At 38.3% G+C, this 14,341-nt stretch overlaps 1 protein-coding gene across 1 annotated transcript in view; it reads left to right on the forward strand.

Annotated features, from left to right (window-relative positions):
* Positions 1 to 14,341, forward strand: part of B3glct (beta 3-glucosyltransferase) — a 115,372-nt gene that overhangs the window by 43,658 nt on the left and 57,373 nt on the right. Inside the window, exons 5-6 of the mRNA XM_090341799.1 lie at positions 9,294 to 9,370; positions 10,291 to 10,402. Coding sequence (XP_090197925.1) covers positions 9,294 to 9,370; positions 10,291 to 10,402 — 189 coding nt within the window. The remainder of the gene's footprint in view (positions 1 to 9,293; positions 9,371 to 10,290; positions 10,403 to 14,341) is intronic.

Below are 14,341 nucleotides of genomic sequence, written 5' to 3' on the forward strand. Positions count from 1 at the left end.
CCTAGCAGAGGCAAGTCCCTAGAGGCTGCACCATGCCAGAAAGTGTGAGTTGGTAGTAAACTAGCAATCCTGTCAGATTAGAATAGAGGAAAAGAAGGGCTTTCTACATGCAAGTCTGTCAATGGAGGAATACAGAATTATTGGAAGGAGTGCCATTTTGTTTGTCTGAGGATTTTAATTTTCTTTCCTTGGGTACAGATGGAAAGGTAATGTGGAATTATAAAGAGTAACTGTTTAAAGAGGACAAAAACAAAAAGTAAAACCCAGAAAGTGACTTTGTGCTCTGTGAATACACCAGGTACTTGCATTTATTTTGTTTTTAAATGCCTGTGATGTACACAGCATCTGTCTGCCTATTATAATTTGACTTTAGATTTATTTAACTCAACTAAATTCTTTCTTGAGAAGATATTTGTGAAAGTTTGTTGTTGTTATTTATTACATGAACCGAGAGCAAACAGCTCTGCCTCTAGGGGAGTGAGTTTTGGGGGTTATCTTGAATGCATATTAGGCTAGGAAAAAATATTGTCATATCAGAATTTTTTTCTTTTCCTTCTGGACCTGGGGTCTGGGTGCCAAGGACATGTACTGCAGCTTGTGATGTATATGAACATGGGCCTAAAATTATGGTAACTTTACTGTTGGCCAAAGGAATTTCCCAATACTATAAAACTGGAAACAATGAAGGAGCGAAGATAAAATAGCATAGTTCATTTTTTAAGTAGTTTTTAGTAAGCAAGGGTCCAGGCCACTATTGGAAGACTATTAATCTGTGACATTTAACTCTAGTATGAGGCAGGGGTCTTGCTTGGCCTGGAAATCATTTTAAGTGGGGAAGGGGAGATAAGCCACTGTAGAAGGAGTGGCAGAGTAAAACTAGGACTGAGAAATGAGTAGAACCATAGCTAAGTTAGAGGATTTTTTTTTTTTTTTTGGTGCTGATGACTTGATTTTGAGTTCAGGGCCCTGCACTCTTGCTTGACTTTTTCCACTCAAGGCTGGTATTCTTGAGTCACAACTCCACTTCCAGCTATTTGGTATTTGATTGGAGAGAATTTACTGGATAATTGGAATCTCCCAGGCTGTTTTTCCCAGGTTTTGAATTGAGTCCCTCAGATCTCAGCCTCTTGATTAGCGGGGATTACTGGTGTGAGCCACTGGTACCTGGTTTAGTGTTCTGTTTATTTTAAGACAGTCAATCAATGCAGAAAAACAAACCAAAACAAAAATGGAGGGTGCTTATTTTTCAGAGGAAACAGATATTAGATGATTTCTTATACTGTAGGCAAAATGGAGCAGACCTGGATGCTCAGAATCCTCCCATCCCCCAACCTCTGAGTCTATACCCACAAAAAGAACAGACACTTCTAATTTTGTTGTCTTCTATTGTAGGGAGACTTCAAGCCTTATTTAAAACCTGGCAGGCCTTCAACCTTACAAGTAAATTACTCTTCTTGCTTATTTGCAGCAAGTTCTGGAAACCACTATTTTCAGGAGACAAGTTAGTCAGGTCTTTGCTCATTAGATTAAAACAACTCCTCATCTTCATTAAATAAGCTGGGAGAATTGGCAAAGCTGGTTGTAGATTAATGTGAAGAAGGCGCAGGACAACGTTGTGCTGTCTATTTTTAGAAATTTGTTCTGTCGGGGCTGGGAGTTTGGCCTAGTGGTAAGAGTGTTTGCCTAGCATGCATGAAGACCAGAGTTCGATTCCTCAGCACTCCACATACATAGAAAAAGCCAGAAGTGGTGCTGTGGCTCAAGTGGCAGAGTGCTAGCCTTGAGAAAGTCCAAGGACAATGCTCAGGCCCTGAGCTCAAGCCACAGGACTGGCAAAAAAAAAAAAAGAAATTTGTTCTGTTGACCAGGAGATGGTATGGGGGCACTTCATTAAAAGTTAGCTTTGAGACTTACCCGTGTGATTCATTCCCTTAGCTTTTTGATGTTATCACTAAAGGTCCCTTTTGAAATGAATGCAAATAAGATGCTTAATTATTTACTAATGGTCTTGTCTTTTGGGTAGAAATTATTAGGCATGAACTCTGTGTGTGTGTGTGTGTGTGTGTGTGTGTGTGTGTGTGTGTGTTAATTAAGCTGGAGACTTTACTACATTGATGCTGAAAAAGAAGATATTTGTACATTCATCTAAGGAATATCTATCAGATATTTACTTTGTCCAAGATCTTGAGCAAGATACCCCAGGAAAAAGTGGAATTATTGTACATATTCTTTCACTTAAATAACATGGTCTCATCTCTACATAGCTTCCTCCCCGCCCATCTCCTCCCTTCCCTTCCTTTTCCACCCCTCTCATTGTGCTAGTTCTAGCACTTGAACTCAGGACCTTATGCTCTTCCTAGGCTTTTTTGCTCAAAGCTGGTACTCTACTACTTGAGTCACATCTCTACTTCCTACAACTAGCTTCTTTAGAAAAGTCTTTCGACTTGCATCTTCGTGGATTCCACGTGAGACAGGAAATAGAACCCTGACACTAGGGTGGTGGGTAACCAGCAATAATAAATATTCATTTGTTTTTGAGACCGGCATTTGCCCCTTCCCTATGCTAGGGATACCTGCCTTGTTAGGAGTGTGGGAGGAGCTAGAGCTCTGTCACTAGGGGCAGGCCAGGTTCATTTTTTTCTGAAAGGGCATCAGAGGTTTGTGATGTTTGAGCTGGGCCTTGAAACGTTTGTAGTTGCTTCACTCTTAGGCATACAAGCTGTACATTGTGGGTTTCAGTGAACATTATGTACTGATGAAGGAAAGCAGGATTAGCCACTCCAAGCTTAGCTTGTGTTTGGAAGGATGGAGTAAGGGACTACTGGGATATCTTGAATGAGGCCAGGGCCTTGAATGAGTCAAGACAGTATTGAAAATTGGAATCATCATAGCGGGCATTTAATCAGTATAAATCATCCACATTATTTTATTCTGTACTCTTGTACACTATGTTCTGTTGTTTTCTAGCATGAGCTTATTTAACTCAAAGCTGGTTACTTCTAGTACTCTTCATTTTTGCTGAGAAGAAACTAGAGAGATGAAGTGACTTGCCCATGCTCACACCATGATGAATGGTGGAGCTGAGGTTATGTTTCAGCTCTGATGGACTCCAACACCCTTTGTCTCTGCTGAGCAGTAGAGACTGAAATCTCCTGAGCAGCAGATGAGCTGGGACAGGTGTGTGAGAGGAACTCCAGGCCCCCTAGCAAACAGTGACCGCTTCATGGCATCCTTTACCTAGCTTGATGTTGTACCAGAACTTATCCCTGAAATTCTCTTGTGTACTTATTTACTTATTACTTCCTTCATTAGAATGTGAAACACAAGAAGACAGGATCATTGCCTCGTGTGTGTGTGTGTGTGTGTGTGTGTGTGTGTGTGTGTGTGTGTGTGTGTGTGTGCGCGCGCGCGCGCGCGCGCGCGCGTGTCTGTGTGTGTGTTTGCGTGTTTGCACCACACACTTATACTGGGACTTGAACTCAGGGCTCTACACTCTTTCTTGGCTTTTGCTCAAGAGTGGTGCTTTGCCTCTTAAGCTATACCCCTACTTGCACCTTTTGATGGTTAATTGGAGATATGATTCTTAAGGACTTTTCTGTCCTAGGCTGGTTTCAAATCATGGTCTGCAGTTCTTAGCCTCCTAAGTATTAGCTAGAATTATAGGTTTGAGTTCTCAGAACCCAGCTCCATAGTTTTTATTGTGCTTCTAGATTAATGTCTGGCTCATAGTGCTGCCTCAAAAATGTTGTAGAAACACTAACAATGTGAATAGCTGTCATATGTCTGCCATATGTCTAGTTTTTGGTATATATTGTCTCCCTTGATCATTAGCGAACAAGGTAACAGGACTGCTAGGTTAGAGAACGTGTTCAAGGTCACATGTTGCAAAAGAAAATAGAGCTGGAGTTCAAGTGGCAGTGTTTTGTCTCCAGAAGTGAATCCTTAAACACAGTTCTTTACTGCTTTTGTGACTGAGTGAATGACGAACTAAAGTAGATTTATATGTACTACAAAGTGTACTTTGCAATCCATATCAAATTAAATAGTTTGTAAAGTAATATTTTTTCCTTTTTGGGAAAAGGAGAAGTAAGACAAGTAAGTATCTGGAAAAGCATACATAAAAGCATATCTACAAAAGCATATATAAAAATACACAGGCATACACATATTTAAATATTGACTCAGATTCCTGGAAAGTATATTATAATAACATCACTTATAATCTGCTGGTCTATAAATGAATAGTGGATCGTAAAGGCTAGTAAATCTGTCTCCTATATGTTCCAAACAGTATATCACACATCTCTTTTATCTTCATAAGATGTACATTCCTGTTATGGAAGAAATTATAGCAATAAACATGTTAATTTTTCCTTGTGATTTATTTATTGGTTTAAAATAAGGTCAATGCCTAAGAGCTAAGGAATAGTTGAGATTTGGAATTGCAGTTGAGTTGGAATCAGTCTTGAAGCGGAAACCAGTTATTTAGAATCTTTGCCCAGTCTTACTGGCTGTTGCTTTCTCATTTAGCACTTGATCTGAGTCACAAGACCACACACTCAGTGTGATTTTCTAGGCTTACATTTAGGTAATAGCAGGTGACAAGTACTGGGAAAGTCTACCAACAAAAGGAGAGACCAGCTAGGTGGACTTAAGCCATTAAATTCTCTTCTAACAGAGGTAAGAAAAATGGTTCAGAACGAATCTGCCGAATACTTTTTTACAATATTTTAAACATTCACTTATCTTATGTGATATTTAAATGCTAACTTTTTGCTCATGCTATTAATATTCTTAGTTTTTCCTGTATAGCAACAATCATGGAAGGGGTGACATTCATCAAGCCACATTTTACTCACAAAACAAACATGGTGGGTTGAAACTCCTTTGTAATAAAGACTCATGGGCTTTTTCTATTTGCAAAAGTTTTGAGATTATTCAGCTGCGACATTAGAATTGAACCCCCTTTTTCCAAATTGAGAATTATCAATATTGTAAGAACCTATTAATGAATTAGATTGTTGCTTTTTATATTTGTTTGCCTTCAGTAATTACTAGCTACTTTCAGTGTGCAACATGTACCTTGGAAACAAATGCATTCCATGGAATAACTGACGCTGTCTGTGGGAATTTGGGCTTTCTGTTTTCCAGCAGTAAGATACCAGTAAATGCTGATGGTGTAAATAAAAGTAGGTTGATTCAAAGAAATGAAGGATGGACATTCCTCTGCCTTTTCTGTTTTCTGTCACTCATATTTCAGCATTTGTGTTTTTAGTTTCTTTACACTTGCCTGTGTTGTGGCATTATCCCTTTGTGGACAGCCTTTCACATTGCCTTTTAGATCTGAAATAGTGCCATGGCCTGGGGATTAGGTGTCCTTTGGGTGGCAGCTGCATGAAGAAGTGCCTTTACAGGCTTTCCTTACCAGTAATTAGGTAGTGTTGTTTCATCTTTTTACTTTCCCCTTCAGTATTAATTTGAAAACTTTTTCTTTTTTGATTTTTTTATTTGAATGTATAGAGGGATTAAAGTTATATTCGCCAGATAGAGGGTGCACTACTTCTCACACATTGGTATCCCTTCTTATGTTGTTGTTCCCATTTCCCTCCCCCCACCCCCTTCCCTCATTCTTCCTCTCCTATTTCAAATGAACAGGTAAACATCTATGTAATATACCAGGTAACAAAGTGGGATACTGTAACAATATGAGATTAACCAAAGGCAACACAAGAGAAGGGAGAAAAAAACAAGAGCTTAATTATAAGTGAAAACTTTTTCTTTATGGTCTACCCAGTGACTTTTTTTTTTTTGCTATTAAGACTGATATTCAACTACTTGAGCCACAGTTCTGCTTCCAGCTTTTTGCTGAGATATGAGTCTCAAGGACTTTTCTGTCCTGGCTGGTTTTGAACCATGATTCTCAGCTCTCAGCCTCCTAAATAACTAAGATTATAGGCATGAGCCGCAGACATGAACCACAGAAGCCTAGTAGTTTTATTGTTTTTAAGCCTATCTTCTAGTCTCTGTCCAGAAAGCCCTCATAGCCATGAAAGGCATCCAGTTAACATTTGAGTTAGTATCTTAGTCTTTTTTGTTGTTGTTGTTAGTCATGGGACTTGAACTCTGAGCCTGAGCTCTGTCCTTGAGCTCTTCAGCTCAAGTCTAGTGCTCTACTACTTTAAGCCATAGCATCATTTCCAGTTTTCTTATGATTAAATGGAGATAATAAGAGTCTCAAGGACTTTCCTTCCTGGGCTGGCTTTGAACCACAATCCTCAGATCTCAGCCTCCTAAGTAGTTAAGATTACAGGCATGAGCTACACGTGCTGGGCTATCTGTTAAACTTGTTGTACATATCAGATAGCTAGGCCTGCAGTACTTGTTCACAATTACATTTTAGAGATATCTTTATTTTCCTTCAATTCTTAAAAAGTTTAAATGCATTTTAATGATGCTAGAGAATTTTAAAATCATTCAGCCATCATTCTGTCATGTGGACACCAGTATTTCCATTTTCTAGCTCCCTCAGTCCCTCTAAACTTATGAATTTGTTCTATTGTTGGTATCTTTCTGTTTTCTCACTTAACATAGAGACATTTTTATTGTTATAAGGTTTTCATTGTAATTTCAATTGCTACTTTGTGACTCATTAGTACTTATGTTTATGTAAAACTTTTAGAAGTATTTGCTATATATTTTTTGTCTAGTTCACATTAGCATTTACCCATAATTATTTCAGTTTTATATGCAGATAGTAATATCATTAGTTTCTTTACAAGTGACTGTTTGCTCTTACATAATCCTTCATGAATATATATGTGAGTATAGCTGTATATTGTAAATTTTCGTTTCTTTTTTATATATTGCAATTTTTTTTGGCCTAGTGGTTAAAGTGCTTGCCTAGCATGCACGAAGACCTGGGTTCGATTCCTTGGTACCACATACATAGACAAAAGCCAAAAATGGTGCTGAGGCTCAAGTGGTAGAGTGCTAGCCTTGAGAAAGTCCAAGGACAGGGCTCAGGCCCTGAGCTCAAGCCCAGGACTGGCAAAAAAAAAAAAAAGACAATAAAAATTACTGCACAGTTCAGAAACAACCGTAGGAAGGCCTGAATCATTTATATCCTTCAATCTTGGCTAATCGCTAATTCAGCCTTTAGGCTTGTTTTCTTTTCTAACATATCCCACTGTCTGATTTAACTTTTGGCTTCTGTGTTTACGTTTTATAATTGTACATGGAAGTTGAAATAAATACTACAAAAGAAAACATGGGGTTTGATAGTCAATACAAAGGTTTATATTAAAAACCATTCTCTTCTTAAATTATAAATATATATGAACTTAAAGACCAGTGTGGAATCCATATCAATGTCTTGACATGTCAGATCTTTAGACATTTATTTTTAAATTCTTTTGTCTGTAATGACAGTAACCTGGAATATAGTTTTATAGCTAGCATAAAAATACAGAAAATAATAAAAATTTGTTGTGGGAGTAGGTTCACATACATCAGACTTGAAACTCTTAAGTTTTGGCTTTTGTAATCAGTTGAAATATAGCAAGAAGTGCTTTACTTCAAAGCTAATCCTTTTAACTTCAAAACATTAATCTCCCTGTGCATATTTATAGAGCAATGGTTGTACCATTTATATTTAAAAACACTTAAATTTCATTATGACTCACATTATATAATCATTAAGGATTATATTTCTAGTATTTGGACTTCAATGTTATTTTTATGGTAAAGCACTATTTTTTTTTTGTCTATTGTGGGACTTGAACTCTGGGCCTGGGTATTGTCCCTGAACTCTTCAGGCCAAGGCTACCACCCTACTCTTGAGCCAAGCCCCACTTCCCATTTTCTGGAGGTTAATTGGAGATAAGAGACTTAGGTCCTTTTGTGCTGGGCTGGCTTTGAACCTTGATTCTCAGATCTCAGCCTCTTGAGTAGCTAGGATTACAGGCATGTGCCACCTTGCCCAGCTTGGTAAAGTACTTTAAAAGATATACTTAGAGCTTGGCACTGGTGTAGTTAATCAAGAAATTGAGATCACAGTTGAAGCCAGTCCAGGCAAAAGTCCATAGGACTTTTTTGTTATTGTTGTTGACCCTGGGGCTTGAACTAGGGTGAGGGTGCTGTCCCTGAGCTTTTTGTGCTCAAGGCTAGTATTCTACCACTTTGAGCCACAGCGCCACTTCCAGCTTTCTTGTGACTAATTGGAGATAAGATTCTCATGAACTTTCAAAACCCAGGTTGGCTCTGAACTATGATGCTCAAATCTCAGCTTCCTCTGAATAGCTAGGATTGTAGGTGTGAGACACCAGGTCCCAGCTTCATGTGGCTTTTATCTCTAATTAACCAATGAAAATCTAAAAGTGGAGGTATGGCTCAGATAGTAGAGCACCAGCCTTTTTTTCTTTTTCTTTTTTTTTTTTTGTGACAAAGATTGACTGAGTAGTCAGGATGGCCTCTTACTCATGACTCACCTGCCTCTGCCTTACTTCCTTAGTGCTGGGACTACAGAGCTGTGTACCATACAATTTTAGAGAATTTTCAACAAGTATTTTTTTTTGCATGAGATAGATTGAATAGTCTATCTTCTTGATTAGCCTAAGTGATTTATTTAACATGCTTTTATATACATTATATGTAGGACTGTATCTGGTTTTGAGCTTATGAGTTATTCTTTTTTTTTTTTCTTTTTGTGGGTCATGGGGCTTGTATTCTGGGCCTGGGCATTGTCCCTGAGCTCTTCAGCTCAAGGCTACTGTTCTACCCTTTAAGCCACAGTCCCACTTCCCATTTTCTTGTGGTTAATTGGAGATAAGAGTCCTCAGGTTCTTTAGTGCTCGGGCTGACCTTGAATTTTGATCCTTAGATCTCAGCCTTCTGAGTAGCTAGGAGTACAGGCATGAGCCACTATACCTGGCTGTTTATGAGTTAATCTTGACAATCTGTCTATGGCCTCTTCCCTTCCAGTTACCTTTTTAAAAAACTCTGCAATTTTCCTGTTAGCTTCTGGTATCACTGAAGACCCTTCTTGTGGATCCTGGGTTTGTAGGAGAATGTCTATATATATCTAGCTGAGATACCTCACTTTCAGTAGTTTCTGAAGCAGACAAGAGAGAGAAAGAGAGAGAGAGAGAGGAGGAAAAAATGGCATGTAGAGTAATATGGCAGGTCTCTACCTGGAGTTGGGGCTTTTATTTTATGTGTGGCTTTTTATTGTTATTCTCTTATTTTTTGGAGAGGGCAGTTGTATTCTTAATATCTCTTTGACCTTGTGTTTTCAGGAACTCCCCAGAGTCCTCCTTCTCCACCAGCTGACAGAGCAGGAGGGTGCTTGGACTATCCTTCCTTTGTTACCACAGTACGTACATTTTACTCAACATGTGCATAGAACTCACATAATCCATCTCAACACTTTTTCCTGTTAAGATAGCATATTTTCCCTCAGAAAGCAAATTTTAATTTTACTTTTTATGATTATTACATTAATCAGATTTTTTGAGATTGTTTCTTAATCATGTATTACATTTATTTTCAGTTATGTTTCTTTGTTTGTTTTTGTTTTTTGTTGGTCATGGAGCTTCTGGGCTGTCCCTGAGCTTTTTCTGCTCAAGGCTAATACTCTACCATTTGAGCCACAATACTGCCACTTCCAGTTTTCAGGTAGATCATTGGTGATAAGAGTCTCAGAACCCAGAGCAGTGGCTCACACCTATAATACTAGCTATTCAGAAGGCAGAGATCTGAGATTGTGGTTCAAAGCCAGGGAGGCACCAAAGAACCTGAGACTCTTATCTCCAATTAATCACTAGAAAATGGGAAATGGGTCTGTGGCTTGAGGGTAAGGTAGTAGCCTTGACCTAAAGAGCTAAGGGACAGCGCCCAAGCCCAGAGTGCAAGCCTCATGACCACCACCACCCCCGAAAAAAAAGAAAAGACTGGACCTGCTTTGAACTGCATTTCTCAGATCTCATCCTCCTAAGTAGCTAGGTTACAGGCATGAGCCACCAGTGCCTGGATATGTTTCTTTCTTAAAAGCTGAAAAGCTTCAAGTCGATATTTGAAATGATGACTTCCAAATAGGTGGTATTGTGAAAGGAATGATGTGAAGATCTCTAGTTGTTTAGTGGCCCACTAATACATGGCTTTCCTATAAGTGAAAATGCAATACATGGGGAAAAAAATAGAACAATCTAGCTGTCTTGTCCTTGTATTTGCATTTCATGTTTCCTGTTTGTCAGTGCTTTTCCACAGATGGTTATTGTAACTTCTGTTTTTCAGTTTTTCTGTAACATACAGCAGAAATTCATCATGGATTTTCTTCTGTGAAGAAGAGACAAGGATCCAAATTCCAAAGCTCTTAGAAATACTCAGAAAATATGACTCATCGAAGGTGAGTACATCTTCAACACCAGTATTTATACTTTGGAGACAGTACTTCAAAGGAAATTTAATTTTGATTAAGAGGTGTTTGAGTCTAATAAGAGTACTTAATTTAAAATTAAAATGAAGGGCTAGGTGAGATCTGAAGATAGCAGCTTGAAGCTGGCCTAGATAGGAAAGTCCATGGGATTCTTATTTCCATTTCCACAAAATAAGGTTGAAGTGGGGTTGTGGCTCAAGGGGTAGAGCACAAACCTTGAGAAAAAAAAGCTCAAGGACAGTACCTAGGCCCTGAGTTCAAGTCCTAGGACCAGCACACACACATATACACAAACACAGAAATTAAAATGATTGAAATAATAGTTGGGTATCAGGAAGCTAGGTTGTAAAATTCTCTTTGGGGTTTATAGCTTCCAGAGGAATGTTCCATATAAGCCATTTTACGTGAAAAAAATTTTCTCATATGTGTTATGGAGTTCAGAGAGCTAATATACTATAGTTCAGAAATTGTTTTCTCTAGAAATAAACTTAGATTAATTATTTCCATTATAAGTAAGTACTCACATTATTTAGTATAGAATTTTTGTTTGAGTACGGATGGCTTGTTGAACATTGTAGATGCCAAAGGCTAGAATGGAACAGTCAGGATCCTGACCACGTGGCTGGCATTGATGAGTGGGGGACAGCGGACTATAGAGAATCAATTATAGTTATCACCAAGACTACTTCTATAATAAGGAATGAAGTGTTCTTAGATGCCTGTAACAGGTCTATGGGTTCTACTAGAAGGAAAGGTGATGGTATTTAATCAGAGTCCTACCAGGTGAGCAGCAATTAGCCTTGCAGGAGGAGAGGAGGATGGTTAGAGGGAACACTGCGAGGAGGAATGGATGGGAGAAGGGAGGAGCTTTGCTCTAGAGGGACTTGTGAAATTCACCACCTCTTTCATTATCTTCAAGTCTTACTTTATTCCGGATCTTTGTTGGTTTCTGTATCTCTAATCTTGAGCAGAGCATGTAATGCTTAGGAGGTAGTCAATGAATAGGTGACTAACTGAAAAGCCTAAAATATGTCAGCTTTTTGCTTAGGCTGTGTTCAAAGAAAGGCTCCATAGGTGCTCAGGGCTGCGTAGGAGATTTAACTCAGAAGGAAATCAGCCCATTTCAGTCTCTTAATGAAGCCCTGGCTGTAAGCTGATCATTCATACATTTCAGATTACTTATGTGATTCATGGTCATTTATGTGATTCCTGATCACTTATGAGATCCTTTCAACTTGAGATAATCAGAGCTGGGCCCTATCTGAAACCACTAGAAACCTGCCTCATCCAGACACCCATTCCAGATATACAGGCTCCAGGAATTGCAAGGCAAGCTCCAGGCACTTGCTTTTGGTTTGTTGATGTAGCTGCAGTTGAGCAACAGTGGTTATAAGATTGGTTGCTTCAATCTTCACCAACCAAACAACGGACAAAGGCCTTATATCGAATATATATCAACAACTCAAAAAATTGAATCACTCCAAAACTAATCTCCAAAGTAACAACCATCCCATTAAAAAATGGGCCAAAGACTTAAAGAGAGTCTTCTCTGAAGAAGAAACAAAAATGGCCTATAGACACATGAAGAAATGCTCAACATCTCTGGTCATAAAAGAAATGCAAATCAAAACAACTCTAAGATTCCACCTCACTCCAGTTAGAATGGCCAGGATCAGGAAAATGAATAATAACAGATGCTGGAGGGGATGTGGCCAGGAGGGATCACTACTACACTGTTGGTGGGAGTGCAAACTCGTTCAACCACTATGGAAAGCAGTGTGGCAGTGCCTCAAAAGGCTAAACATAGAACTCCCCTATGACCCAGCAATTCCACTACTTGGCATTTACCCAACCATCCAGAAACAAGGGCATACTAAATCCACTAGCACAACAATGTTCATTGCAGCACTATTCACCATAGCAAAGATATGGAACCAACCTAGATGTCCCTCAGTTGATGAGTGGATCAACAAGTTGTGGTATTTGTACACAATGGAATTCTATGCTGCTGTCAGAAAGAATGACATCGCCGCATTTGTTAGGTAATGGAAAGACTGAGAAAAAATCATATTAAGTGAAGTAAGCCAGACTCAAAGGAACTTAGGCTCAATGGTTTCCCTCATTTGTCATAATCAGTAGAAACCTTGGGCTCTACTAGCAGAGATCTGCAATAGAGCAAAATCTTGATACATAAGGCCATATAGTATGAAGCTAATTGAAAGGACCTCCAGGATATTGAAACAAAAGCCATATAACGAATGATTGTTGTCCTTAATATACTATGTTGTCTCTCATCTCCTTTGCTGTCCCTTGGTTATCTCATATTGGCATAGTATCTCACTTTGTTATCTGATATATTGAATTTATTTGTATTTGGTTATTTGAAATTTGATAGGGAAGGGGGGAAAACCAAGACGGTTTTGATTATTTTTAAGTGCTGGAAAGACCGATTGAAATTTCTCTTTATGCTTTTGATTTCTGAGAAGCTGAAAATATAATTGGACGGGAGGTCATTAGGTGAAGAAAAATAATGTCTTCAAAAAAGAGAATTATGAGTCTGTTTCATCTTGCCTTTTCAGATGATGTCAACCAGTATCTGTGTACTTCCTTGCTATATTTTATGTAAACCATTCGTTAGGCTTTTATGTTTGCTTTTGACTTGACAAAAACTCCCAGATCTTTTGTAGGATGTAGGAGTTTCAACCTTCCTCTAGTGTTCATTTCACCTGGCTCTACTTCTATACAGGGGATTGGTGACTCACTGTGCTTTTTAATGAAAATTGGAATGATAAATGTAAAGGTTCAAAGTAAGTTCATGAAAAACAAGTTCAAAACGGAGATAAAGTGAGACATTTCCACATTTGTCTGAACTCTCTCATCAGGAAAAGGATGCTTCATGTTCTTTTGAAACTAGTAGGAAGGAATAAAGATTCTATAATGTTGAAGTAAGCTTGGACCACTGTATATTTTGTCCCTGCACTATTTGAAATTTAAGGAAGAACGCATAAAGTAAACCTGGTTTTAGTATTGACACAAATAAGCCACATTAAAACAATAATTATATAATGTGCTAGAGTATCCAGCATTTTGTTTGGATTTGATATTTTTCCTTAAGGTTAAGTTTAACTAGTTAACATATTTTAAATGTATTAATTTCATCTTTATTAAAGATATTGATGTTAAATTTAAGAAATTTTAAGTTTTTGGCTCACAGTTTTTATGGATTTTGTTAGTTTATGTTTTTGGTTCCAGGGCTTGAATTCAGTGCCTTGTGGTCTCCTCCAGGTTTGCTTTTTTTGCTGATTGCTTTGAAGGCAAAGTTTCTCAGACTTTGATAGCAGGGCTGAACTACTCTCAGCCTCTTGAATAGCTAGGATTACAGGCATGAGCTACAGGTACCCAGCTCTCTAGTATGTTTTTTATATGTGTTGACTGATTTTATGGTGTTTTTTTTTATAATATTGAGATTTGAGCTCAGTTTCTTGCTTTCTTAGGAAGGACACTGTCACACAAGTCACACTGTTAGGCCCTCCCTCCCCATTTTTTTTTGCATTAGTTATTTTTCAGGTAGAGTTTCATACTTTTGTCTGAGACTTGTCTTTGACTCAGATCCTGCTACCAGCATCTCCTGCCTAGCTAGGATTACAGCATACACTGCTGCACCCAGGTTCTTTTTTTCCTTTTACAGTGTTGGGATTGAGTGGCTCTTTCCATAGATTCTACATTAATTTCTTTCTTACAACAATTTATAATCTCCCACAAAACACTGAAAAGCAATTTTAGGTGCTACAATAGCTGGACACTGCAATTAGGAGATAAAATATAACATGTTGCTCATAACAGAATTTTTCATAGTAAGAAGATACAAACGTACACTGAGGTCTTTATTCCCTTTATATAAGTTCTTTT

The sequence above is a fragment of the Megascapheus bottae genome, chromosome 11 (genome assembly GCF_031878675.1).
Source record: "Megascapheus bottae isolate mThoBot1 chromosome 11, mThoBot2.hap1, whole genome shotgun sequence".
Lineage (NCBI taxonomy): Eukaryota > Metazoa > Chordata > Mammalia > Rodentia > Geomyidae > Megascapheus > Megascapheus bottae.